This window comes from Phascolarctos cinereus, unplaced genomic scaffold, assembly GCF_003287225.1.
Source record: "Phascolarctos cinereus isolate Bilbo 61053 unplaced genomic scaffold, phaCin_HiC Scaffold_4;HRSCAF=312, whole genome shotgun sequence".
Classification (NCBI taxonomy): domain Eukaryota; kingdom Metazoa; phylum Chordata; class Mammalia; order Diprotodontia; family Phascolarctidae; genus Phascolarctos; species Phascolarctos cinereus.
Genome location: NW_027555847.1, coordinates 238,275,014 through 238,300,829, shown reverse-complemented (window position 1 = coordinate 238,300,829; position 25,816 = coordinate 238,275,014). Strand labels below are relative to the sequence as shown.

The 25,816-nt window shown below is 36.7% G+C and overlaps 1 protein-coding gene across 3 annotated transcripts in view; it reads left to right on the top strand.

Moving 5' to 3' along the window:
• Window positions 1-18,058, top strand: part of SNX24 (sorting nexin 24) — a 238,668-nt gene extending 220,610 nt beyond the window's left edge. For 2 of the 3 annotated variants that reach the window (XM_021009526.2, XM_078152966.1), the window contains 4 exons: window positions 10,275-10,369; window positions 12,443-12,475; window positions 13,008-13,072; window positions 16,924-18,058. In XM_021009526.2, the coding sequence (XP_020865185.1) occupies window positions 10,275-10,369; window positions 12,443-12,475; window positions 13,008-13,072; window positions 16,924-16,994 (264 nt within the window). In that variant the 3' untranslated portion in view covers window positions 16,995-18,058. The remainder of the gene's footprint in view (window positions 1-10,274; window positions 10,370-12,442; window positions 12,476-13,007; window positions 13,073-16,923) is intronic. The other variant, XR_002328804.2, reaches the window with a different exon arrangement.
• Window positions 18,059-25,816: the final 7,758 nt, after the last annotated feature.

Genomic DNA, 25,816 nt, shown 5'->3' with positions numbered 1-25,816 from the left:
TTTCAGAGTGTCCTCAGTGAAGATGTGTCACCATTTATGCTGGCTTTAGTGACAATTTTCTAAAATGGAAACTCGTGGGAAATCATTACAGTGTTTATATGTCTCCCTTGTCGGACAGCATTATCTTGTGATATTTTATCAGTGTTTTCCACTGCATGATGGCATCTAGCTAAGGTTAAGGCAGAACAAGTCCCTCTGTAATTTTGTGACTGTATTTTACTTAGTGAAGAAGAAAAGATAACTGACAATTAAGTACTTGGGATGTCACTAAAAGAATGTATGCAACTAATCAATGGTATCTCTGGGAACATGATTTTATAAAGCTGATAAGGTAGAAAAATTGGGATTTTATGATTTGTGTTACATGATAATAATTGCACCTTTTCAAGAAAAAAGACATTTCTAGTGGAGTAAATATTGGGCTTTCAAGGGACATGGTCTATTTGCAGGGCTTTTATTTTTCCACTCAATCATTTATTAAACAAAGAAATTATTTATAAATTCTCTTTTCTAGTATGTGAGTTTAGTACTTAAGAAGAAATAGCCAGTTTTACCAACTCCTTTTTTGTGCCACTTCAGGCAATGAGAACTAATATTCTTATGAAAATGGTATAGTTTGAGAAGAAAAATTGACATTTTTGTTTCTAATTCTTAAACCTTGTTGTTGTTGTTGTCGTTCAATTGTTTCAGTTGTGTCTGACTCTTTGTGACCCCTTTCTGAGGGTTTTCTTGGTAAAGATACTGGAGTGGTTTACCATTTCCTTCTTCAGTTCATTTTACAGATGAGGAACTGAGGCAAATGGGGTTAAGTGGCTTGTCCAGGGTCATCCAACTAGTAAGTATTTGAATCTAGATTTAAACTCATGGAGATGAGTGCTCCTGATTTCAAGCCCAGTGTTCTATCCACCAAGAAACTAACTTAGTTTTAATATTTATGGCCATTAGCTACATTGGAAAGTTTAAATGTACCTCTAAATCTTTTTAAATCAAGTCCAGTCTTCATTGTGTTTCTTGAATAACTGAATAAGTAAGTGACTGAAAATTTTTAAAAAACTCTCAGTCAGATTTATTAAGTGCCTGCTATGTGCTAGGTATTGTGCTGTGCACTGGTGATACATAAAGGCAAAAGATAGTCCCTGCCCTCAAGGAGTTTACTATCTAATGTCTAAAACAATGAGCAAACCACTTTGTGTAACCAAGCTATTTACAGGATAAATGGAAATAATAGAGGGAAGGAACAAGAATTAAGAGGAAAGGCTTCCTGTAGAAGGTGGGATTTTAAGCTGGGACTTGAAGGGAACTGGGAGGCAAAGTTGAGGAGGAAGAGCATTCTAAGAGCCAGCAAAAATGCCATGTTGGGAGGTAGAATGTCTTGTTCAAGGAACAACAAGGAGGCCAGTGTCACTGGATTGAAGAGTAGTTTAGGGGGAGGGGGGAAGTGGACATCGTATAAAGTATAAGTGGACTGAAAAGATCAGGAAGGCTAGGCTTTGAAGGGCTTTGAACTTAAGACATTCATTAAGTGTTGGGAATACAAATATAAAAATGAGACAGAGTCTTTCCTCAAGGAGTTTGCATTCTAATGGGGGAAGCAATACATAGAGGGCAGTGGTTGCCAAGGATGGGAGTTTGGGTCTAGAGAGGCACAGGGATGGCAAATCATTCCCCAGAGCAGCCTATTGACATGACTTTTCCAGCAGCAAGATAATATTAGTTTGATCACTGATCCCTTAGCAAGAGAAAATGTGGAATGGGAGTGGAGAGGAAGGAAAGGGAGGTTAAGCATATAGCAGATGGCAAAAGGACCCAGGCTGGATGGGGTTTGAAGTTTGATCTGGTCTGGTCTAGGGTTGACTAGTCTAGTGAATTTCCCCTTCATTTGCTGATCAAGATCACTCAGCTGCTGGGCAGGAGTTACAAAGCTGAGTGGAATGAGTCCCAGGGACTTATTAGAGGCATGATTTTTGGAGGTCCAGTTCAGAGACTACAATTCCATGTAGGGCAGCAACAGGGCCAGTGGCAAGATGGTTCAGGTGGACAGCTTGATGGGATGTGGAAGGCTGTGGAACAGGTGGCATCTGCCATGTAGTCTAGATAAATTTTTTCTTAAAAGGTGTTGAAACCATGCCCAAATCAAATGGGTCAGGCAGTTAATATAGCTTCCTGTTGTTCTAAGCACAAAAGGAGGCAGGAATTGTTTTTTCTTAGGCTATACTAGCACTCTAGCATGGCCAAGACAGAGGAAGGGAAACAGTGCTTAACTGAACTATGCTCTGTCCTTGCTGAATATCCTTTCCAAGCTGTGGTTAAGTAAGGGAAGTCTCTTTTCATTTCAGTTCCAAAACTGAAGCATTGTACTAACCTGAATCTTACCCCAACTAGAGTAGATAGATAGATTGCACTCATTCACCAATCAAGCCTGTTCAACTCCAGGTTGAGATTTCCAAAGTTGAGTGGATTAATAATAATCTCTTTTTGGGGCAGCTAGGTGGGGCAGTGGATAGAGCACTGGCCCTGGAGTCAGGAGGACCCGAGTTCAAATGCGGTCTCAGACCAGACAATTGACACTTACTTACTAGCTGTATGACCCAGGGCAAGTCACTTAATCCCATTGCCTAGTGCCCTGCCCCCAATTTTTTTAAAAAAATCTCTTTTTAAGCCTGTAATACAGTACCAAATATTGAATTCCATAGTATATTTGAATTCATTTTATCCCTCATTACACAAGATTATTTCATAACATTTTTCTCAAGAGCTGCTGATAGATGTTTGAAATCCAGGATAGTTATACTTTTATAGGATGCCTTTATTCAACAATAAAATAAATAACAATTCATTAAGCAAATATGTGTGCAAAAGCACAATTCCACATGCTATATAAGAGAGATATAAAAATAAGACATGGTTTCTGCCCTCAAGAAATTAGTTTTATGGATATCTGTGAATCTGCCTTTTTTATGGTTATTTCATTGCCTCACCTTAATTTACAACAATAAACCCACATTTACTTTAAGATTTATTAAGGACTTTTCTTGTAACAGTCCAATGAAATAGCTAGTACAAATATTATTTTTCCCATTTTGCCATTAAGTAAACTGAGGCTCAGAGGTTTAAGGTGCTTACTGTGGTTATACAAGTATGTTAAGAGAGCAGGAATTTGAAACCAGGCATCCTAACTCCATTGGTAACAGAACTTCTACTCTTTGCCATTGCCTATTTATAGATAAATAGATATAATGAATATGTACCTATTATATGTTTTTATTTTATGATTCTAACCATAGAAATGGAAAATGACTTCTCCATCATCCTCAAAGTAACCTTTCGTATACTTATACATCACTATTTATACATCCTTCTACTTTCTTATCTCCAGAGAGGCGTCATGGTGTTATAGAAGTCAGAACACCTATTGTCTTTTAGTTGTGTGACATGTGGAAATAGGAGTAAACTACTTTCCAGTGCTTTGTGTTAAAAAAAAAAACAACAATCTTGAACAACCCTAACCAATGAAACTCTCCTCTCAGCCAAAGATTTTAATCAGTAGTACAGAGAACTAAGTTATTATTAAGTCTAATAGCACATTAGCCAATAATATTTTAACTCACAAAGTAAAGAACGAAACCAGAAGTCAAGGATCTATTTTGAAGGGCAGCCATAACATGTGGTACCATACATGGAGGACATTAAGCTCTAGATGAAGTTCAATAATTTAATAGATGTTTATTAAACACCTACTATATGCATTGACCTGAGCAGTGGGTATATAAAAATTAATCTTTGCCCCCCAGGAGTATACATTCTAATGGTAAGTGGGGAGCAGGAAGAGAACATCTAAAGAAACAAAAAATACTGATACTAGGGGAATGTGATAAACGTAAAGGAGAGGTCATAGCAAAATGCACTGAGGAATTTAAGGAATGTCTAGAAAGCTTGGAGGAAGTGGAACCTGAGTTGGGCCCTGGAAGAGGAAAAGAACTTCTGAAAGAAATGAGACAAGGCAGTCCATTCTGTGCATAATAAATGATTTGAACAAAGAAATGAACACAGTGGAGGTCAATATACAGTTTGGCTAGAAGAATATTAGGGGTGGACCTGACCCTGTTGGTTGAGGTTAATGTGGGACAAAATGAAACATCTGGTCACTAAATGCTTAATCAACCTAGCCCTACCATAGAAAGGATATATAGTAGAACTTAGCTTTGGTAGATTCCGCTTCTACTCCTTATGGAAACTCATCTCTTCAGTAGGATTTACTCAGATGGTCTTGCATATCCAGCAAGCCCAAAGAGCAGTTACCTCCTGTAAGTGGAACCTTGTGTGCAGGTGACCAGGAAGCCATATCAAGATAACCAGAATCTGCATTTAGAAACTTTATCAAGGGAGATACGGCTTAAGCCTTGCCCCACCCTTGGGGTCAATCAAGTTCCAGTATTATTTAGGGAAAATTTAGCCTAATCCATGTGAAGAGCTGGAGAAGGGGAGTGGAGGAGAAGAGAATCTATCCTGGTAGATATTGACTCTATATCTATATCACTCTAAGGTGGCAGTGTCTTAAGAATCTTCCAGAAGATAATTCTCAGATTAGCTCTCCTCAATCTATTTTTCAGATCTGTTGTTTTTCCAATGAAATATTTCATATTTTCTTTTATTTTTTTCATTCTTTTGACTTGATTGTATTGTTTCTCGATGTCTCATGGAGTCATTAATTTCTACTTGCCCAATATTAATTTTTAAGAACTTGCTTTCTTCCATGAGCTTTTGTACTTCCTTTTCCATTTGGCCAATTCTGCTTTTTTAGGAGTTATTTTCGTCAGCAAAATTTTGTACTTCTTTTTCCATTTGTTTTTTAAGGTGTCATTTTCTTCAGTTATTTTTTGTGCTTTTTTAAAAGTTTATTGTCTTTTCATAATTTTGCTCCTTTACTCTCATTTCTTTACCTAATTTTTCCTCTACCACTCTTATTTGATTTTGAAAATCGATTTTAGCTCTTCCAGGAATTCTTATTGGGCTTGTATGCAATTTACTTCCCTTTGGGGCTTTGCTTATAGCTATTTTGACTTCATTGGCTTTTGAATTTGACCTTCTCTGTCACTATAGTAGCTTTTTTATGTTCACATTCTTTTTTGTTGTTTCGTTTTTCTAGCCTGTTTCTTGAATTTGAACTTGGTAAAAGTTGGGCTCTGTTCCTGGCAAGAGGGGAAGGGATGATGGAGGCTGTGTGTTGGGAAGGAGGGGTACTGTCCCAAGCTTTATACCTTTTCATAGTGCTGTTTTCAGAGCTAGTTCTGGGAGTCTGGAAGTTTTCGGTGCTTCCAAAGTGATGTGATCTGGGGAGAGGTATAGTACGTCACTGCTTTCCTGGTCTTTGCTCTGATACTTACCATGGAAGAGTCCCTGATCCCTTTGTATTGCAATTGATACTATTCCTCTGGGCTCTTGCTCCTTTGGGACCAGAAGTGATGCTGCTCCTCAGGGCCCTACCTCCCTTGGGATGGGAAATGATATTGTTCCTCAAGCCCTTTGTTCTTTTTGGACAGGAAGTGATACTGCTCTTCAGCGCCCCTTATGCCTTGCAAGTGAAGGTGATACTGCTCCTTAGGTCCCTCCTCCTTCTTGACTGAAAGTGCTCCCCTCTTCCCTTAAACTGTGAGCCAGAAGTAGATATAGGTAGTGGAATTGCTAAGTAGTGTTTGGTCCCATGTCTAGTGCTAGCACAAGGGTCCCCTGTTGTATCTTTCTTAACAGTTGCCAGGCCTCTTTACTGTCTCTAGCTTTAGAGCTTCTGAAGCTGCTGCTGCTTCTGTCACCACCAGCTAGTTAAACCATTGGTGTTTCAATCATGTGGGCTTGGGCCAGCCTTCACCACTGTGTCACAGATTTCTCCTTCCAACCTCCTAAGTTGTCTTGGACTTGAAAAATGTCTCACCCTGACCTTTTGTTGACTCTGCCACTCCAGATTTTGATTCAAGGCATTATTTTAGAGTTGTTTGGAGGGGAATGTTGGGAGAGGTCAGTTGAGTGCTTCTTTTACTCCACCATCTTGCTTCTGCACATCACTTACTGTACAGAAGAATTGTTTTCAATAGGATCTTTTCAAATGCATTTAAGGTTTTTTGTTATTCTTTGCTTTTAAAAATATTTTTGTTTGTTTTTTACTAATCATTAGCTACTTGAGGATAATGAAACAAAGAGACTTAAAGCTGAAGCATGAGGAATGGCTAATCAGAAATGAAGATAAAGCATCCTTGAAATTAAAATCTGTGACTGTAGGAACTTTTTCATTTATACGTTTTTGGTGTAGATCTGGTATCATTTGTATGGGGCATGTCCATTTTAGAAACTTCTTCCACTGATGCGTATGGGTAACTTATAGGCTTAGAGTAGTATACTTCAAAATGTGGGCCATGGCATGATCCCAAGCACTGCCTGACAACTACTTAGAGGATGGCAAGATAGATTGTATCTCAACCTCCCAGTGATAGTCAGAGAGGGGGCTTGTCTTCAGTGCATTCACACCTACCCTTCTCTCCAAATGTTCCCCAGTTTCATCCTTGCTGTCTGTTATGCAAGCTATCAGCCTCTCTCCTTTTGAGTGAAGTATCGAACCCTCAGGCCAGCTGCAACTTAACCACCACTGGATACCCACAGCAGTAGCTGTGTATGTGCCATTGTGAAATCATCCCCACCTCCATACTCACCCCTTCTACCCCAAATTACCTAATGAGTGCATCAGACACTTCTCAGAGAATGAGTTGAGTGCTCCAAGACAATGACTTGTGAGTGACAACCCTCTCATCCCCTTTTCACTTTGGGTGTATCAGAATACATCATTTGGCATGAGCAAGCATGGATGAATTATAATCAGCATCTTTTCCTCACAAATGTATACATCTCATCCTGTTTAAATCTCTGTGTGTATATATAATTTACAAATAAGGAAATGTACACATATTGGGGGTACATACTCAAAAATTTTTATTTACATGTTTATATGATCAAAAGAATTTGGAGATCACTGTCTCAGAGAGTTATGTGCTGGGCACTGAGATGTTAAGCAACATGCTCTCATGTCATATAGTGACTTGAGAATATAGGCGTGTGTACATTCTCTCCTGCCCAGCATTGTGGGGCACACGTTTTCTATAACACTTTGGTCCCTAGGGAGGGTTGGCTCAGACTTAATATAGTCTCTCCATAGCATTGATATCACCAAGTTCACATTCAAAGCTGTCGTCATTGCTGCATGGACCCTTATCTTAGCTACTACTGACCTGGGTCCTAGAACATTATTCCTTACACCTCAGGTTACAAAGCTAGCCAAAAACTCTATCACAGGCTTCATTCCTGGACTTCCTGATGGCCTGTTCTCCTGACTTTTAGAACTCACAAGGTCATAGCCTCCAGACTCTACCTAAAACAAAAGAACTTAAATACTGAACAAAGAGAAATTCATATTCCTGTGAGGCTTGGAACAACTATAGTTATTGCATCTGACTCCTGGAGCACATCTATAACCCTATAGTGAGGAATGGGGTGGCTCTAACAAATTTCTGGAAACATGGTGTCTAAGAGACCAAGTTTCATCAAGTTCTACAAGTAGCAGATACAGGCTACAAGCCAAGGGGACAGAATTCTGGTCTTGTATCAGTCCTTTCAGACTTTCACAGATAATGATCAGTTTTCAGTAAGTTAGGCATTTTTATACATATCTTGATGATACTTGAGTGAATTAACATTTATTTTTTTCTCAAAGCTATATTGTGTTGTTATAAGTAGAAATGAGGGATGAATATTTTGTGTTGGTAACAATATAAAACTTAGCTAAATTTAACTAATTAAAGTAACCTGTATTGTCATATGCATTTATTTTTAATGCTTTTCTAACAAACTTTTCCAGAGAGAACCCAGGAAACTCATCCCTCTCTACTGGATTGAATATTTATCTAACTGAACATTACCTCTCACCAGCATAGACTTCCTTCTACCTTCTTTGACATTTTTCTTTGTAATTCTTTCATGGAAAAAATGGCAGCATGCTCATTGCACATTAAAAAGTGAATATCCTAAAGTCCTTGTATCAGAAACTATTGTCATTATACCTCACCTAAAATAATGCAGCCAGGCATTACTCCTCATATTTAGATTTAGAGCTGAAAGGGACTGTGTAGACCATTGAGTCCTACCTCTTCCTTTTAAAAATGAGTAAACTGAGCCATAGAGAGGATTTGTCCAAGGTCTTACAAGTAGTAAGTGTCTGAGAGGATTTCAGCCCAAGTCTGTCTGACTCTCAGTCCAGCACCCTATTCACTATGCCATGCTGCCTTTCATTGAGAAAATCAGGTATGTAGAAGTTAGGCAAAATTCATTCCAGGCATGTTGCAGTGATGTGGGATGGTGTTAGAGATATAAACAGATTTTTTTTTGCCTGTCTTCTCTCATTAATGATCACATTGTGACTGTAACCAGTGCATCATTGTAAGCCAATCCATCATGAAAAATAAATAATTCACCTTGTTAACATTCCCTAAATCTTGCATTAATAAAACCAGAGTGGACCTCTGAACACGTGAGAGATGTCTTTTTACATACCCTGGTGATGGATGACACATCTTGAGATCCTGGAAATGAAGTAGTTCAGGTCATTTAAAGTGTCCCACACTTGTTATTGATTTAATTTATTTTAAAAGGTGAGGGTAGAGATAAGAATGTTTATGCTCCCACCACCCTCAAAAATAAAATTATTCTGCAAGGTAATTAAATGAATACAGATTTCTTGAATGGATGATTTTGTGATTCTACCACATTATGTTAGCTTATTCAAGTTGGTGTTTTATGATGTACTTAAATGGCTATCAAAAAATAAAAATAATAAACCTGAATCGCTGCAACTTGTCACAAATAATACAACCCTTTGAACTGAATGCAAACAGCAGATGATAATATTTTTTCAAGGATGGTCTAAGAAGTTTAGCTGTTCAAGATGTAAATTCTGGTGACACTAAATTCTGTGAAGGTTCAATTTGTATATTCTTTCTGTGTTTTTTTAAAAGTTAAGTAAACTCCATATTGTATTGCATATTTCCATTGACTTTCACCATAACTTTAGAGGCATGTGCCTACTCTAAATATCCATGCTACAGTATATGATAACAGTCACACTTAAACATTCAGACATTCATTAGCTATTTATTTTATTCAAGGCACTTTTCTAGGTATTTTCATTTCATGAATCATTTTGCCTTTGTCATTGTGCACCTAACATAATGCCTAGCACATAGTAAATCTTTAATAATTATTTGGCAAAAGGATATCTGATAAATTCCAATTAGAGATTGTGTGGAGAAATTAAACGTATAACTGCACAATGACAAAGGCAGTGTGCTTTAATGACTGAACAAATTGATAACTAAGAGATTCAGACTGATTTGCCTGACAAAAACATTTCCAGGGTTGACTAAATTTATAATAGTCTCCCATGATCATTGTATGGAGTGTTTGTTCAAATGGAGGCATCAGTTATGCAAATCCAGTTACCTGATCAAATACATATACTTTTTTCTGTGTTAAGTTTAGTTTTGTCTAATAGTACTGCTAGTTTTTTGGGGGGAGGGGGTTGGGGGGGTTGTGTGGGCAGTGGGGTTAAGTGACTTGCCCAGGGTCACACAGCTAGTAAGTGTTATGTGTCTGAGGCCATGTTTGAACTCAGGTCCTCCAGACTCTAGGGCCAGTGCTCTATCCACTGTGCCACCTAGCTGCCCCATGTATTGCTAGTTTTTAAGTCTGAAGGGGTTTCTGAAATATCTCTTGATATTCATGTAAAAGGAGCATCTGTGAATCATTGGGATTCCTGGTGGTTGAGGTATGCAGGAGCAGTTTAAATTGAATTTGCAAGCAATAATGTTTGTGAATCTGAAAATGGTGAGTAGATAGAAACTTTTGTGAACTATATAGTCTTTTAAGAATATTTCCTATAGGGGCAGCTAGGTGGCGCAGTGCATAGAGCTCTGGCCTTCAAGTCAGAAGGACCTGAGTTCGAATCCAGCTCAGACTCATAACACTTACTATCTCTGTGACCCTGGGCAAGTCACTTAACTGCAATTGCCTCATCAAAAAAAAAAACAAAAAAAAGAAAAAAGAAAAGAATATTTCCTATGGCTGATATTTGAAATGGCCTATGGTGTTTTTCTTTCTCTCTCTCTCTCTTTTTTAATGGCTTATGGTTTCTAATTCTTACTTCTGTCCCTAATTCTAACTATATTCTGCTTGCACAGGCTGTCATTTTGGAAAATGAGGAGCTTCCGAAATTATTTCTTGATTTTCTAAATGTACGGCATTTACCCTCTCTACCAAAGACAGAAAGTTGTGGGTAAGATTTGTCTTTAATATATTAAATGTGTTTTTGAAGTGTATTTACAGTCATGGGATTTGGCAAAATAGTATAATTAAGAAAATAATTTGAAACTACAGAATTTTCCAAATTAGACATTTAGGTTCATTTTATAGTGTGATGTAGAGATGTGTGTAGTTAAATTTGATTTTCCCAGAAGTTCATTTTAGAGTTTCCCTTTTGCCTCTGCCTAGACACAGAAGGGGAAAGGGCTTCCTTTTTCCCCTATGTTATCATCCTATCTTCTTTTACTCCTAGTTTTTTACAGAATTCAGTTTTATTTCCAGTTGCATCTAGGTAGTATGTTGACTTTTACCTGAAGTGGGCTGGCCTCTTGCTGCATAATAGTAACAGTCAGGACAGCTGACTTTGTATAGTTTTCATGAGTAGAGCAAAAACTCGTGAATATCACAGTAAGGATCAACTCTGTTAGTAACTTAAACTCTCTAGCCCTGAATTTCCTCATCTGTAAAGTGAGAGAGGTAGACTAAATGACCTCTAATGTCTCAGCACTAACTCATGTGAAATTTATGAGCACACCTATTCTTTCACTTGTATTCATTTGGGGTTAAATAGTAGCCCAGTACCCATTCAGGATGTAGAGGAAAGAACAGTTCTTTTGTCCCCTACATGTAATTAAGGGTACTCCTCAAAGGCCTCTTAGAGATAGCCACTAAGTCATACTTATATTTGAGGAAGAATCTGAGCTATTTCAAGGTAATTCATTCTTCTACAAACAAGGAAATTTTAACATGTTAATTAATTGAGCTAATGTCTTTACTTGAAAGATCAGCTAGATGGTTCGGTGGATAGCACCGGGCCTGGAGAATAAGACCTCAGTTCAAATCTAGCCTCAGATACTGACTAGCTGTGCATCCCTGAGCAAGTCACTTAACCTCTGTTTGCCTTAATCCACTAGAGAAGATGGCAAACCACTCCAGTATCTTTGCCAAGAAAACCCCATAGACAGTATGGTCCATGGGATCACAAAGAGTCTTGGACACAGCTGAACAACAAAATTTACTTAAGCTTAGTTATTAAGGCCCCTTAATTACCTCTTTTCTTCTATGAAAATATAAAGAGAGAAAGATTGAGATCCTAAATCTTAGATGCCAGGTGACTGGATGGTTAATATCATGAGTAGTTCCAATGAGATCATATTTGAAACAACCCACATACTTCATAGCTTTGTGACCTTGGGCAAATCACTTAACCTGTCTGGTCCTTAGTTTCCTCATCTCTAAATTGAAGGATTTTGATTTGATGACTTTTCAGATTCCTTTGGACTCTGTCTATGGTCCTATGAGTCTCATTGATTATCTTGATATAACCATTCTTCAACAAGTGACCTTCCTGCCCATATAGCTATACTCCCTAGGGTGACCCAGCTATACCTGTCAGTCATCATCAGGCCTAAACCATCATTTATAAAGAAAGCCAATTGTCAAAGTCTCTGTAAGTCAAAGGAGGGCAGACAGGTTTGCTTTGATTAATCCATACCCAATGGATAACTGCTCAGCTCATTATAACAGGAATTTTGTTAAATCAAAATGATCTCCCTGAACCTCTCCAGTAATCAACAGAAGGAACACTAAATAAATTACATATTTACTCAGAGGCTTTCACAACTTTGTGCCTTTGTTCGTATACCTCAGAACCAGTACCTAGATAATTTTCTTCAAGAGTCATGTTGTGTACAAGAATTTATTGGGAAGTTAAAATCTGTGTGTTAATATATCTTCATTAAGAGTTGATAGATCATTGTATCTCCAAAACTTTACAGAGAGAATGTTTTGAAATCATTTGTTCTTGATCTAGAGCCATAATTTGTAACAAAATTTGGAGTATTTCCAAGTAATTCTGTTAGGCAAAAATGAAATTCAAGAAAACTCCATTGTTTAGGGTTCAGCTGTGTATTGAAAGTATATACTTCTTTGATAAATTCATTATTCTACTTAAGGGATCTCTTATTTCAGTGCTCTACAATTGCCTACTGTTATTCTTTAATTTATGGACAATGATCTGTTCTTCTTCATGCTTTTATTTTTATAGCTCTTTTGAGGAAACAGAATCTGAAGAGTCTAGGTGAGAGCTAATCAAGTATTATGTAAATTCATAGAAGTACTGTTATTTACTTAATATTTTCAATGTTAATGACTTACTTCAGTAGCCTGATACTTGGTGGTATTAGCATACTGTTGGTCCCTGTAATAAAAACACTGAAATAATTAGTTATATGTGAAAGAATATAGATTCCTACATCATTACATGCAGCTGACAAAAATACTGGTTTGCCAATTAGTTATGCTGCAACAGAGACAGGTTTGTGGTGTTTTGCTTTGTTTTTAAACTTTTTAATACTTGTTTATAGTAAAAATTGTATGTTTGTTTCAAACTGCATAGGCATGGCAATGTTAGTTTGAGCTTTCTAAAATTAAACTTGTTACATAGTTGAAGATATGTCTGTCTTTGTTAAATATAATATATATATATGTGTATATATAAAAATACCCTTCTTGACATCATTGCGTAGCAGTTTGATCACCTCAAAGCTAGTTTGTAGTATTTTCTGTTTACTCTCCCTTGATGCTGACATTCCTGTTCTTGACCTTTCCAGCAAACTGTCCCACCAGCCAGTGCTGCTGTTCCTAAGGGATCCATATGTCTTGCCTACAGCCAACGGTAATCAAACCTGTCATGTGTTAACAGCTCTTTACTGATCTGACCATGCACCACATAAACCATGTTTTTAATACAGGACTTACAGAATGACATTGGTCCAGAGCCTAATAATCTGCCAATAAAGTAGTGCTTTTTGTATAACAGACATTTTGAATGCAAATTAGAGCAGGTCTTTCATTTTTTTCCCTCTAACAATATTGTGAAATACAACAATTAACTGAAAATAATTATGTTATTGTTATTGTTTTACCTGTGGTTGACTATGGTTAATTTCATTTTCAGATTTGAAATAAAAAGGTATAGTTATTTTAAGTGCATTGCTCGAAAAGACTAATCTCTATATGCAAATGTATCCTGATTTCCATTTAGATAATACTTTTGTGGTATTGGTAGCGTTTACAGTTATTTTTAGAAGAATTCCCTTTTAAATAAAATTCATTAGATTAATCACAAACTACCACCAATTTCAAGAGGATTGGTCAGAAGAAATAATTGCCTTCATTCATCCCTCTGTGTCAGGAATTGTTTAGATTCCCAAACTGTCCACTTAAAATGCTTTAATAATAATAATATAGCACCTTATAGTTTACAAAGCTCTTTCATATTCGTTGTCTTGTTTGACCTCCACAACAAACCTGTGAGTAATACATGTATTATTATTGTCATTTTATAGATGAGAAATTAGAAGTGCTGAGAGATTTCTTGGCTTGGCCCTAGTTGCACATGACAGTTAAATGACAGAACTAGAGCTAGAGTCTCCTGAGTACTAATCCAGGGTTTGGGGTAGTATAAAAATGTCCTTTGCATAGTTAGGTAGCACAGTGTATAGAGCACTGCACTTGTAGTTAGGTAGACCTGAGTTTGGATGCAACTTCAGACAGATACTGGCTGTGTGCCCCCAAGCAAATCAGTTAACCTCTCTTAGCCTCTGTTTCTTCATCTATAAAATGGGAATAATAATAGCACCTACTTCACAGATCTGTTATAAGGATCAAATGAGGTAACACACACCCATTTTTGCTAACTTTAAGACATATGTATGTATGTATATGTGTGTATGGTACATGTATTTTATATGTATGTGTGTATACATATGTATGTGTAATATAAATACTAGCTAGTATTATTTGATATAATCTCTATCTAGCAGGTGGCCAACTAGAAAGAATTGTTGCTACCTTGCCTTTAACAGTATCTCTATCTACATTCCAACTGTGTTTAGGTCTAGATGTTAACAATGTTCAGACTAAAAGCCCTGTAACACTGTGGAGAATAAAAAGATAACTGTGTACTAGAGTAGTCTAGTTTCTTGAGTGAGGTTAGACTTGCATTGGACTTTGAAGAAAGCGTAAGACTCAGATTGGCAGAGCGGCATCATAAAGACATTCCCGAAAGAGGGAACAAGGTGGCATAAAGGCAAAAAAGGCAGGAATGAGTATGGGGTATTAATAAGCCTGTTAGCAAGTGCTTGCCTTGTTCATGTTGAAGAATAGTGGAAAATGAAGTGGAATGAGTAATGTTGGACTAGATGATGGAGGGCCTCAAAAACAGAAAATTTAACTACCACAGATTTATTCATATAGTTTTATTCAACAATACTATCATTTGAAATCTTGGTCTTAAAAATATATTGTTACTGATGGATATTCCAACATGTCCAGCCAGCATCATTAACCTTACAGAAGTATAAGCAGGAAAAAATGGCCATTCAGATCTTCAGCACTTAAAGTAAAACTTTTCTGTGTCATAATTTAATGTTCAGCTGTACTTTCACAAAATCTGTTTTTCACAATCTTGCCAGAAGAAAAGGAATGAAGAACTAGCTCTTGACCATACTAACCCTTAAATACCAATGAAATACACAACAAAAACAATAACTAGAATTTACATGATGCTTTCAAATTTGCAAAGTACTTTACAAATATTATCTCATTTTACCTTCACAACAGCCTGAGAGGTAGGTGCTATTATTATCCTCACTTTACAGTTGAAGAAACTGAGGATGACAGGTTAAGTGACTTGCCGAGGGTCACACAGCTAGTACTGCCTTAGGCAGGTTTTGAACTCAGATCCGTTTAACTCCAAATCCACTATCTAAATCCAAATATACTATGCCACCTACATTCCAACAACTATACATTATTGTCTTGTCAGGAGAATATTCCCTCTGGATTAAAAACATTCAAGTCATATCTTTTTGGTATATGCTTTGATTTTTTTCTAGGTATTTTAAAACCTTTGAAGCACCAATTTAGGTCAAACATCTCTTATTTTAGTACAGAATCTCTTCTTTTGCAAAGTGCAATAATGATGCTGAAATACTTATCTATAAAAAGTGGTTTTTAGAACTCATTTGTAGAGTTTAGCACTTAAATATTAAAGCACTCCTAAAAATAATTTTCACTAATTGTTAAAGGAAAAAAGAATTTTGAAGATTAGGTCTATATAAAAAAATTATTGAACTGTATAAAACTTTGATAACTATAGTATGTCTGTAAACAGATGTTCTGATGATATACATTTTCGGTAAACTTTATAATTTAATAAACCATTAGCTCAGATTGTTACCGATTCAGATATATATGGATATGTGTCACACTCACACACACACATACACACCCCCATACCCCATGGTGCAGAAAGATAGGCATAAAACTAAAAGTTTGTCTGATTTTGTTGTCCCACCTTTCCTGTGTGAAAGAATGCTGATGTGAATCAGAACTCTGTGACTGACAAATACCACCAATACTACTAAGTCAGCCCCTTAAAGTTAGAATTTTTTTCTTAATGCCTTTATGCATACTGAATAGATTGACCAGATCAGAACTGAAAAATCTGCAGTTCAGGGTTGTGATTAATCCAGTTATCCTATGTAGGTGGAAAGCAAAAAATAATTTTAAGCTACCCATCAGGAATTGATTTCCAGATATTATCATGCTTCTTCAGTTAGCGTGAGGCTTAATTTCTTTACTGTGAATGACATATTTTTTTGAGAGCAACAGAGTACAAGAATGAGAGGTCAGAAAGACCTGGATCCACATCTGACTATTGTGACTATAGGCGGGTCATGTCACCTTCCTAAGCCCCAGTTTCCTTATGTGAAATGGGGGTTATGATACCTGTATCACCTACATCACAGTCTCCTTCGGAGTACCATGTGTATGAATGGATTTAAAATGAACACTTGAGTATTAATAGCTCAGTTTCCTTGTTCACATAATCCATTCATATTCTGCCTGCTCTGGGAAGCAGCATGTAGGAAAAGGCTGTAGCAGTGAGTTTCCTTTGTATCTGCTCTGGAAATGTAGCTGATTTTTCAAGTATGACAGGTTGACTTTTTTAGGAAATTTGCCCTTTTGAGTTAGGAAGACAGGATAGCATCTTATTGCTCTAAAGAAGCCTATTTGATAGCACCAGCATCCTCAAAATGACTTGGACTAAATGCTGCTGTAAACCACAATGGAAAACCTGCAGTGAAGTATTCCCAGTAGAAATCTTGGAATTCTTTCAAGTATATTGAGATTTTGTTAGAAATTGAATTGCCAGTGTAATCCATCTTCCTTGTGAGAAAAGATTCAGATAAAGAGCTGGAGCCCAGCAGCATTAAGTGTTAGAACATCCCTTAAATCAATAAGCTACAAATCTGGTGGCGCATTCATGTAGTGCCTAGTGCTGAACTAAAGTGGCTTTAGTGCTGAAACAGCATTACTAATAGCTCATCCTGAACATGGATAAACAGGAGATGGATGCCATTTCTCAAATTATAGTGAGTCTTACCTTGTTTGGTTTTTTCAAAAAAAATGTTGTATTGATGCACATAAGAAATAAGTTTTTTTTCTTTTGTTTTTCAGATGATTTTCCAAATGTAGTTATTGAAGGAGTTCTCCATGGGATATTTTACCCTCATCTACAGCCCAGGTAGAAATCCTGTGTGGCTAAAGAAGCTGGAACAAGTTTCAAAGTCTTAGTCAAGGAAATCGATTATCTCCCAAATTACCTAAACTCCGTGACATAATAGCTATAGTCATTGCTAAAATTCATAGTCCCAGCTACATTCAGGGAAGTATATGTTTCCTTTAACATTGTGCTTTTTAAAAATAGAAACTGAACTTGGGGTTTAGTTAAGCAAAGGCAGAATTTTTAAGAAATAGGATAAAGCAGCCTGCCTAGAAACACATAGAAAGGAGGCCTATAGAGAAGGTTCTTATGATTGTTGCCTCCTTAAAAATTCTTGTCTGCATCAGCAACACTTAAGTTAAATGAGGGTCATATACTGAAGACTGAGACACACTGAGACTGACAGTAACTTTGCAAACTTTGTTTAGTTTGGGTTTTTCAGTACACTAATCTTATTACCTTGGGATTTTCCCTGCTGGCTAAAAGTGTATACTGAAGAGCCGGCACCAAGAAAGGTTATCACAGAAACATTGTGACAAATAAATATGAGAAATGGGTTAAACTGGAAATTGAGAGTAACTTGAAAGTATTCGCATATTTGTATTGACTCTTCCCTTCCCCTCCGCTTCCCAACCCCACCCCCAACATATCCAATTTATATTTGATTGGGGAATAGTAAAGGCATATATGCTTGCCATCAATACTTAGGTATTTCACTTGAAAACTAAATAGCAACTCCATTTTAAGGTGGTTGGTTTTAGTAAGCTCCTGGGTGGCAATTTAAGGTGGTTGGTTTTAGTAAGCTCCTGGGTGGCAATGTATGCAGAAACAAATTTAGAATTCTAACTAATGAACTCCGCTACTGCTAATGATAGTCTAATTGCATAAACTCAAGGCCTTCCTGCATTTTTAAGATAAATTATACAAAGGGCATTTTATGCTGCTTCATGGTGAAGACAATTAGTATTGCCAAGTAATAAAATAGCATTCACTTAGAGTAACAGGGCTTTTCTAATGTTGGAGATACACTAAAATAGTTTGTATATTACTGAATACTGGGCTGTAAAATAAACTTAAGATACAAGAAAATATTTGAGTTGATCTTTTCTGCTTGAAATATGAATAGTATTTTATAAATATATTTCCATTTGTACAAAGTAAGAGTCAAGTTACATTATTGTGTGTGAGGGACAGAATAGACGCTCAGAAAATAGTGATCGACAATGCAGTGACAGATTTACAGATAAAGTCCCAAGAACCTGTGGCAGCACTGGGGCCAAGCAGTCTTTTTTATAAAATTAAACTTAAATGTATACTTATAGATTTTATTTATTACTATAATTGCAGTTAGCCTAAGTTAATTATACTCTAGATTTACATTAAAATTACAGAAATGTCTGTAAAATGCCCTAGATTTTAGAATCTCCTACTACTTCTGGGTTTCATTTGGAAACTATGACAAAGACCATCATGAAACGGGATATATTTTGAAGTAATGACAGAGGTAATAAAAACTGATAGAGAAAAAGAGAGAAAGAAAAAAGGTAAGATAGCAATAATAAGAGAAGAAGGAAACTAGGAGAGAAGAGATAATTTCATGATACCTTTCTACACTAGCTCTGAGAAGCTGTGATATCTTCCATATACCCCTAGCATCCATACTGTGACCACCACTAAGCAACATACCTCTTCTAGCAGCATTCTTTTGTGGGCTTATGATCTTTTTCTTGAGTTTCTCATCTGTTTCCTTTCTGTCAAGGTGAACTATGGTATATTCACATATCAAAATGACTTCTGTTACTTTTTCACCCACTGTTCTCTACCATGCTTCTTCCCCTCAGGTTCCTGCATTTCCTCACATGAGTGTATCTTCTGAATAGATGATGCTACTACTTCACATCTTGTTCCTTTTATCTATCCTCTTTTCTTTCGAGTAAAGTATACCCATCTAGAGCCATATTACAGGCATTAGTTTCATCCCACAAAGTCTCAGTGATAACCTGTGAAGTCAAATTTGCCTCCTTGTGTTAGAAGCTCTGGTTCTTTTTACATGTTCCCTACACTATATACATTTGTATAGAAATATTTGAGGTCATGGGTTTTACTTCTCTAGTAGATTGTAACCTCAGTCATCCCCTCTGACATCTTTAGCCTCTCCCTTTCTACTGGTTCCTTCCTTCAAACATGTCCACATCTCCCTCATCCTGAAAAATATTTCACTGGACCCTCAAGCTGTCTTCTCCACTTTTCAGCCAAACTCCTTGAAATAGCTGTCTGCGCTTGTTGCCTCCACTTCCTCCCCTCGCATTCATTCTTCAACACTATACATTCTGACTTCCAGCCTCCTCACTCAATTGAAACTACTTACTCCAAAGTTACCAATAATCTCTTAATCACAAAATCCAGTCTCCTGTATTTTACACTGTTGACCACCCTCCCTTCCTGGATACTATCCCCTGTCTGAGCTCTCATCATACTACTCTGACCTGGTTCTCCTCTTACCTGTCTGATCACACCTCCTCAGTCTTTGCTGACTTATCATCCATATCATGCCTCCTAACAATGAACATTCCCCGAGTTTCTGTCCTATGCCCTCTTCCAAATCTACACTCTCATTCAGTAACCTCATCAGCTCCTATCTGGTTAATTATCATCTCTCTTTAGGTGACTCAGATCAATATATCCATTCCCAGTGCCTAATATTTAGTTCCACATCACCAATCGCCTCTTGGATATTTCAAAATAGATGTCACAGAGACATCTTGCATCTAATAGGTCCAAAACAGAACTTGTTATTGTTCCCAAAAAAACCCTTATTTATTTTAGACTTCCATATTTCTTTCAAAAGCACCAATATCCTTTTACTCTCCCAACTTCATAACCTCAGCATTAACCTCTACTTTTCACTCCCCTCATCCCACATATCTAATCACTTGTCAAACCTTGCTATTTATAGTGCTGCATCCCTGCCATATGAATCCTCTCCACTCACACAGGTACCACCTTCATTTAGATCCTCATCACCTCTTGCCTAGATTACTGCAGCAACCTCTATTGGTCTCCTGCTACTCTCCACTCCATTCTACATATTGCTGCCAATGTAATTTTTCCTTAAATACAAATATAACCATGCTATTTCTTTATGTAGTCAACTCCAATGACTTCCTATTACCTGTAAGATAAACTATAACCTCTGTTTAGCTTCACAACTTGGCCCCAGCCTCAAGTGACATTGTGATATAGCCAGACTCTCTCCTCTGTTCCTCACACACCATACTGGCCAACCCCATATCTCGAATGTACCATCTATATATGCTACTTTTCTTTCGAGACTATTCTACATGAAGCCTTTCTTACCTCTCCCCCCATCCCAACTGCTAGTGCCATCCCTCCCAAGCTGCCTTATATTTACATACTTATTTATGTACTTGTCTCCTCCATTGGAATGTCTGCTTTCTAGTAGATATTGTTTCATTTTTGTGTTTGCATCCCTGTCCCTTAGCTCAGTACCTGGCAAAGAGTAAGTGCTTGATTAATGTTTGTTGATTAATTGACTCACTACAGGCTCCTTTCTTGGATTTTGCCTCTCATAAACTTCTGGGTATCTAAATCATTTTTCTTCCTTCATTATAGCTGTTCACTGTTATATCTCTCTTGGTAGATATAAATAGAAAGTTTTCTCCTTCCCCCAGTCTCTTTGCCAAAAAAAACCCAAATGGGGTCACAAAGAGTCAGACATGACGGAAACAACTGGAGACCAGTGAGAGGATCATTGGGAAAAGTAGTTTCAGTTAAGTTATGAGATAAAAAACCAGATTGTAAAGATTTGTCACAAGTGGGAGGTCAGAAAAAACACCAACAAGTTTAATTAGCTTTTTTCTAGTTTGCCTGTGGAAAGAGAGATTTAGGTTGATAGTTTAAAGGTAGGTTATGTTGAAGTTTTGTTCTTGTTTTTTACGCATGGGTGATTTGGAAGTGTTTGTAAACTATAGGGAAGGAGTGAGTAGATTGAGAGATAATATTAGTGGAGAGTGGGGAAGATTGAAAGGTCAAGATAGCAGAAGAGACATGAGGGGATGGGATATAAAGCACAAGTAAAGGGCTTGGCAATGAAAACTACTTCTTCCTCCAGGACTAGAGCAAAGAAGAAAAGAATGGGGGATGTTGTTGAGAGGATTTGATGTGTAGAATGGGGATAAGTGAGAACTCTAGACAGTCAGTTTTTTTTGTTTTGTTCTCTGTTAAGTATGTAGCAATACCTTTTGTGAGAGGGAGGGCTGTTAGAGGTGACTTGAGAGAAGGGAAGATTTGGAACATGTGCTGGAGAGTGGAATAGAGAATCGATTAGGGAAGAATAAGAAAACAGGCATGCTACCATAAAGGACTTATTTGAGATTATGTAACACATTTTTATCAGATTTAATCTAATTATGATTTAAACCATTGGCATTTAGCACATGAAGTAGATGGTGGATTTGTTTTACTTACCTTTTTTATCTCCTTCACCTTGACAGCTGTATTTTTACTTTTCATTTTCCTTTAATAATTTTCTTCAGGTCCCCACTCCTTAATTCTTTTCTTTCTTCAGATTAAGAGTTCCTTCAACTCAAGTTGTTCTTCATTGTGTCCTCAAGTTTTCTGAAATTTCTTCTCTCCCATACTTAGCCTCAGTTCTTCCTCACATATCCAAACCCCTCCAAATTCCCTTCCTGTTTCTTTTTTTTTCTAATTCAGCTCAAGTTCTTATCTCAATTCCTGCTTCTTTTCCTGTAACTTTTTGAAATCTGATGCTGTGGATTGATCTTCTCCAAATATTCCTCAATGTTGGGGCAGCTAGGTGGTGTAGTGGATGGAGCACTGGCCCTGAAGTCAGTAGGACCTGAGTTCAAATTCGGCCTCAGACCAAACACTTAACACTTACTGGGCAAGTCACTTAACCCCAATTGCCTAAAAAAAGAAAAAAAACCTAGAAATATTCCTCAATGTTTTCCAAATTTAATTAAACTTTTCCTACCCAAATTCAACCTCTGACCTTCCTCATAAATCCAAATGCCTACGAATCTCCTCAGTCAGCCAACCAATATTTATTAAGCTTTTACTTTGGGCCAGGTACTCTGCTAAGATTTATAAATATAATTACATAATACTATTTAAAGAAATAATAACTGAATTAAACAATTGGAAGTATAGTCATTACTCATGTTTGGGCTGCCTCAATATAATAAAAATTAGCATCCTAACTAAATTTACAGATTTAGAGCTATGACAAGGGGATAATTTATTAAGCTTGACACAATAATAAGGAGATTCATTTGGAAGAACATAAGGTCCAGAACCTCAAAGGAAATAGCAAAGAAACAAACAAAAGTGGCATGAAAGGGAATAGCACTTACAAGCATCAGATTATAAAGCAGTTATCAAAACTTTTTGGCTCTGGTTAAAAATAGGAAACTGGACCAGGAATAAACCACACAAGCAAGAATCTGAAACAGTTGAACCCAAAAAACTCAGTGTTTAATAAACACAGGATATGAACTATTTGGGCAAGGACTAGCTATTGATGATAAGTTCTTGATGAACTGGAAAGTAGTTTGAAAAAAAAATGGTTTAGACCAATATCTCATGTTTTATGCAACAATAAGTTCCTAATGGATACTTGATTTACATATAAAAGTTTTTATCATAAAAACAATTAAAAGATAAATTATATATGTGTGTGTATACATGCATACATACATATATATATGTGTGTGCATATATATATATATATATATATATGGAGAGAGAGTATTATATATATTCATAGTTATGGTTGGGGGGGGAGATAGTTAACCAAACAAAGAATAGAAATCACAAGAAATTGAAATTACTCAGTAACTTACCTTCTATCCAAGAAGGAGAGATAGATAGATAGATAGATAGATAGATAGATAGATAGATAGATAGATAGATATAGATATATAGACTATATACATATATGTTTATGCTAAATATATACAAAGTATATAACGTGGGGACCAGGGAAACTAGTAACTCAGTGAATCAGGAAAGACTTCACATGTAAGGTAGCCCTTCAGATGAATTTTGAAGCATACAAGAGAGGCTATGAGGGGAACATTAAGATTATATATTCTAGACAGGGAACATCCAGTGTAAAAGCATGGATTAGGGGATAGTATGCTATGTGTAAAGAATAGCAAAAGTGGGAGTAATGTATAATGTAACATACAACAAGGCTGGAAAGGCATGCTGGGGACAGGTTACAAAGGGTTTTAAGAGCCAAAGAAAAAAAAACAATTATGTTTGATCCTGAATGCAGTAGGTAGCCATTGGAGTTCATTGAATAAAGGAGTAACATGGCCGGAACTTAGAACTGGAAAAATCACTTCAGTAGTTACGTGGAAGATGGATTACAGCAGAGGGAGACAAGGCAAAGGGACCATTTCAATAGTCCAAGAGAGACATTATCAGGGCTTGAACTAGAATAGCATCTATGTGAATAGAGAGAAGAGAACATATATAGAAGAAGTTGTAGGATAAATCTAAAATTTACCTAGTCCAATAGGTTAACATGTTTCCTTGTTTACAGTACAGTAGGCATTTGTCAACCATAAAAATCCTGTTAAAATAATTTTGCTATTTAGTTTTCAAAAAAATGATACTAGAATAAAGGTCTATAAAATAATACCACTTCTGAAGTGGAACTGGAAGTTTCTTTCAACAGGCAATTTAATGGAAAACACTTTGGAGTCCCTTCCTAGTCCCAGGGCCCTTTCAAAATTCAAACCACTAGGCTTGCAGAGTACCAGGTCAGGGTATGCCAAAGATCTGTGCAGAGGACTTCCCTGGTTCCAGTAGCTGCTGCAGCACCCAGAAGCCAACTTTTGCTTCCCTTACATAGATAGAAATAATAAGATTTGACAAATTTATTGGATATGTGGAGAGAGCAAAGAGTAAAGGATAACATCAAAGTTATAAACCTGGGAGACTAGAAACATGGTGTTGTCCTTAAAAGAAGTAAAGAAGTTCAAAAGAGGGGAAAATTTTGCATGAAAGATAATGAGTCTAGTTTTGGAGATGGTGAATTTGAGAGGCCTGTGCAGGAGGGTACTAATGTCAGTCACACTGGTTTAAGAATTGATTTTTAAAATTTGCACCTCAGAAAATTTACACCTCATACACATACAAATCAGGGTTTGATAGGTGGTTTTGTTAATTGTCTAGATTTAAGAAAGTGATGGAGAAAATATTAATGCAAATTAAATTTAATATTCAGAAAGCTGGTATCCACCCTGCTTATGATGACATCCACTTTGAAATATCCAGTAGGCATATGAAAATGCACAACTAGAGCTAGATATATAGATCTGGTAGTCATCAACATATGGTGACAATTAAAACCATAGAAGCTAAGGAGGAATGACTAAATGAGAAAGTATAGAAAGAAAAGAAAAGAGAGTCTTGGAAAGATCCCCACAATGGAGAGGTGTAGTAGGAATGATGAATCAGCAAAGGAAATGGAGAAGGGGTGGTCAGAGAGGTAGGAGAACTAAGAGAGAACAATGCCCTGAAAAGCCAGAGGACAGGTTGGTAACGGGGTCGAGTGCTTCAGAGAAGTAGAGAAAGTTGAGAATTGAGTATCAAGAGATCACTTGGGAGATAGCTATTTCAGTTGAGTGATGAGACCATAATCCAGATTTCAGTGGGTTATGAAATGAGTAAAAGTAGAGGCAATGAATTGCTCAACAGTAGCTAATAATTGTTTACATTTCTGTAGCACTTACTACGTGTCAGGCCCTGTGCTAGCACTTTATAATTATTACCTCATTTGATCCTCACAACAACCCTGGGAGGTAATGTTATTATTATCCTCATTTTACAGATCAGGAAACTGAGACAAGCACAAGTTAAGTGATTTGCCCAAGCTCACACAGCTAGTTAGACTTGGGGACTAGATTTAAACTCAAGTTCTCTTGACTTCAGACCTGGCACTCTACCAATAGTTTGGTTATGAAAGGGAGGCAGGTTATGTGGTAACAGCTTAAGGGTAAAATAGAATCTAGTAGTGAGAGATTTTTTGTATTTTTTTATGCTAGGCCTATATTCCAACATGGTCAAAGACAGAAATGTCCCAACTTTACCAAAATATTCATAGCCACATTTTTTAATGGTACAAAAGAACTGAAAACAATGTAAATATCATTTGGGGTTAAACAAACTACTGTACTTGACCACCATAGAAATGACAAATATGAAGAATTCAGAGAAACATGGGAAGACATACGGGTGCAAAGCAAAGTTAGCAGAACCAGGACGACTATCTATAATAGTTATAACAATGTAAAGGAAAAGGAACATAAAACAAAACTGACCCATGTATAATTATAATGCTCAAGGCTAGACCTGGAGAAGAGTTAAGAAAATATGCCCTTCTCCCTTTAGTGCAGACATAGGGGTCTATGTTTGTAGAATCTATGCAATAGCATATACTATTAAACATGATCAGTGTTGGCTTTGCTAAACTAATTTTTTCCCTCTTTTTCTTTCTGGGAGAAGACTAAGGGACATGTTAGGAAATGAATCTCATATAAAAACCAGAGGCAATAATAAAAAAAAAAGAGAGAGAAGAAAAAGAGAAAAATGGAATTTACAGCGATTCTCTTTTGCCTGTTCAAATTTACTCAGCCTATTAAAAATACTGCTATTATCCTTCAAAACTCCTTTAGAGACCCACCTCCAAAAAGCATTCTCTCTTAACTCCATCTTTCCTTTATCATTGCTTTACTTACATAATGGCTTTTAGAATTATATTTTGTTTTTCTTTTACATTTGTACGATGATTTTTAT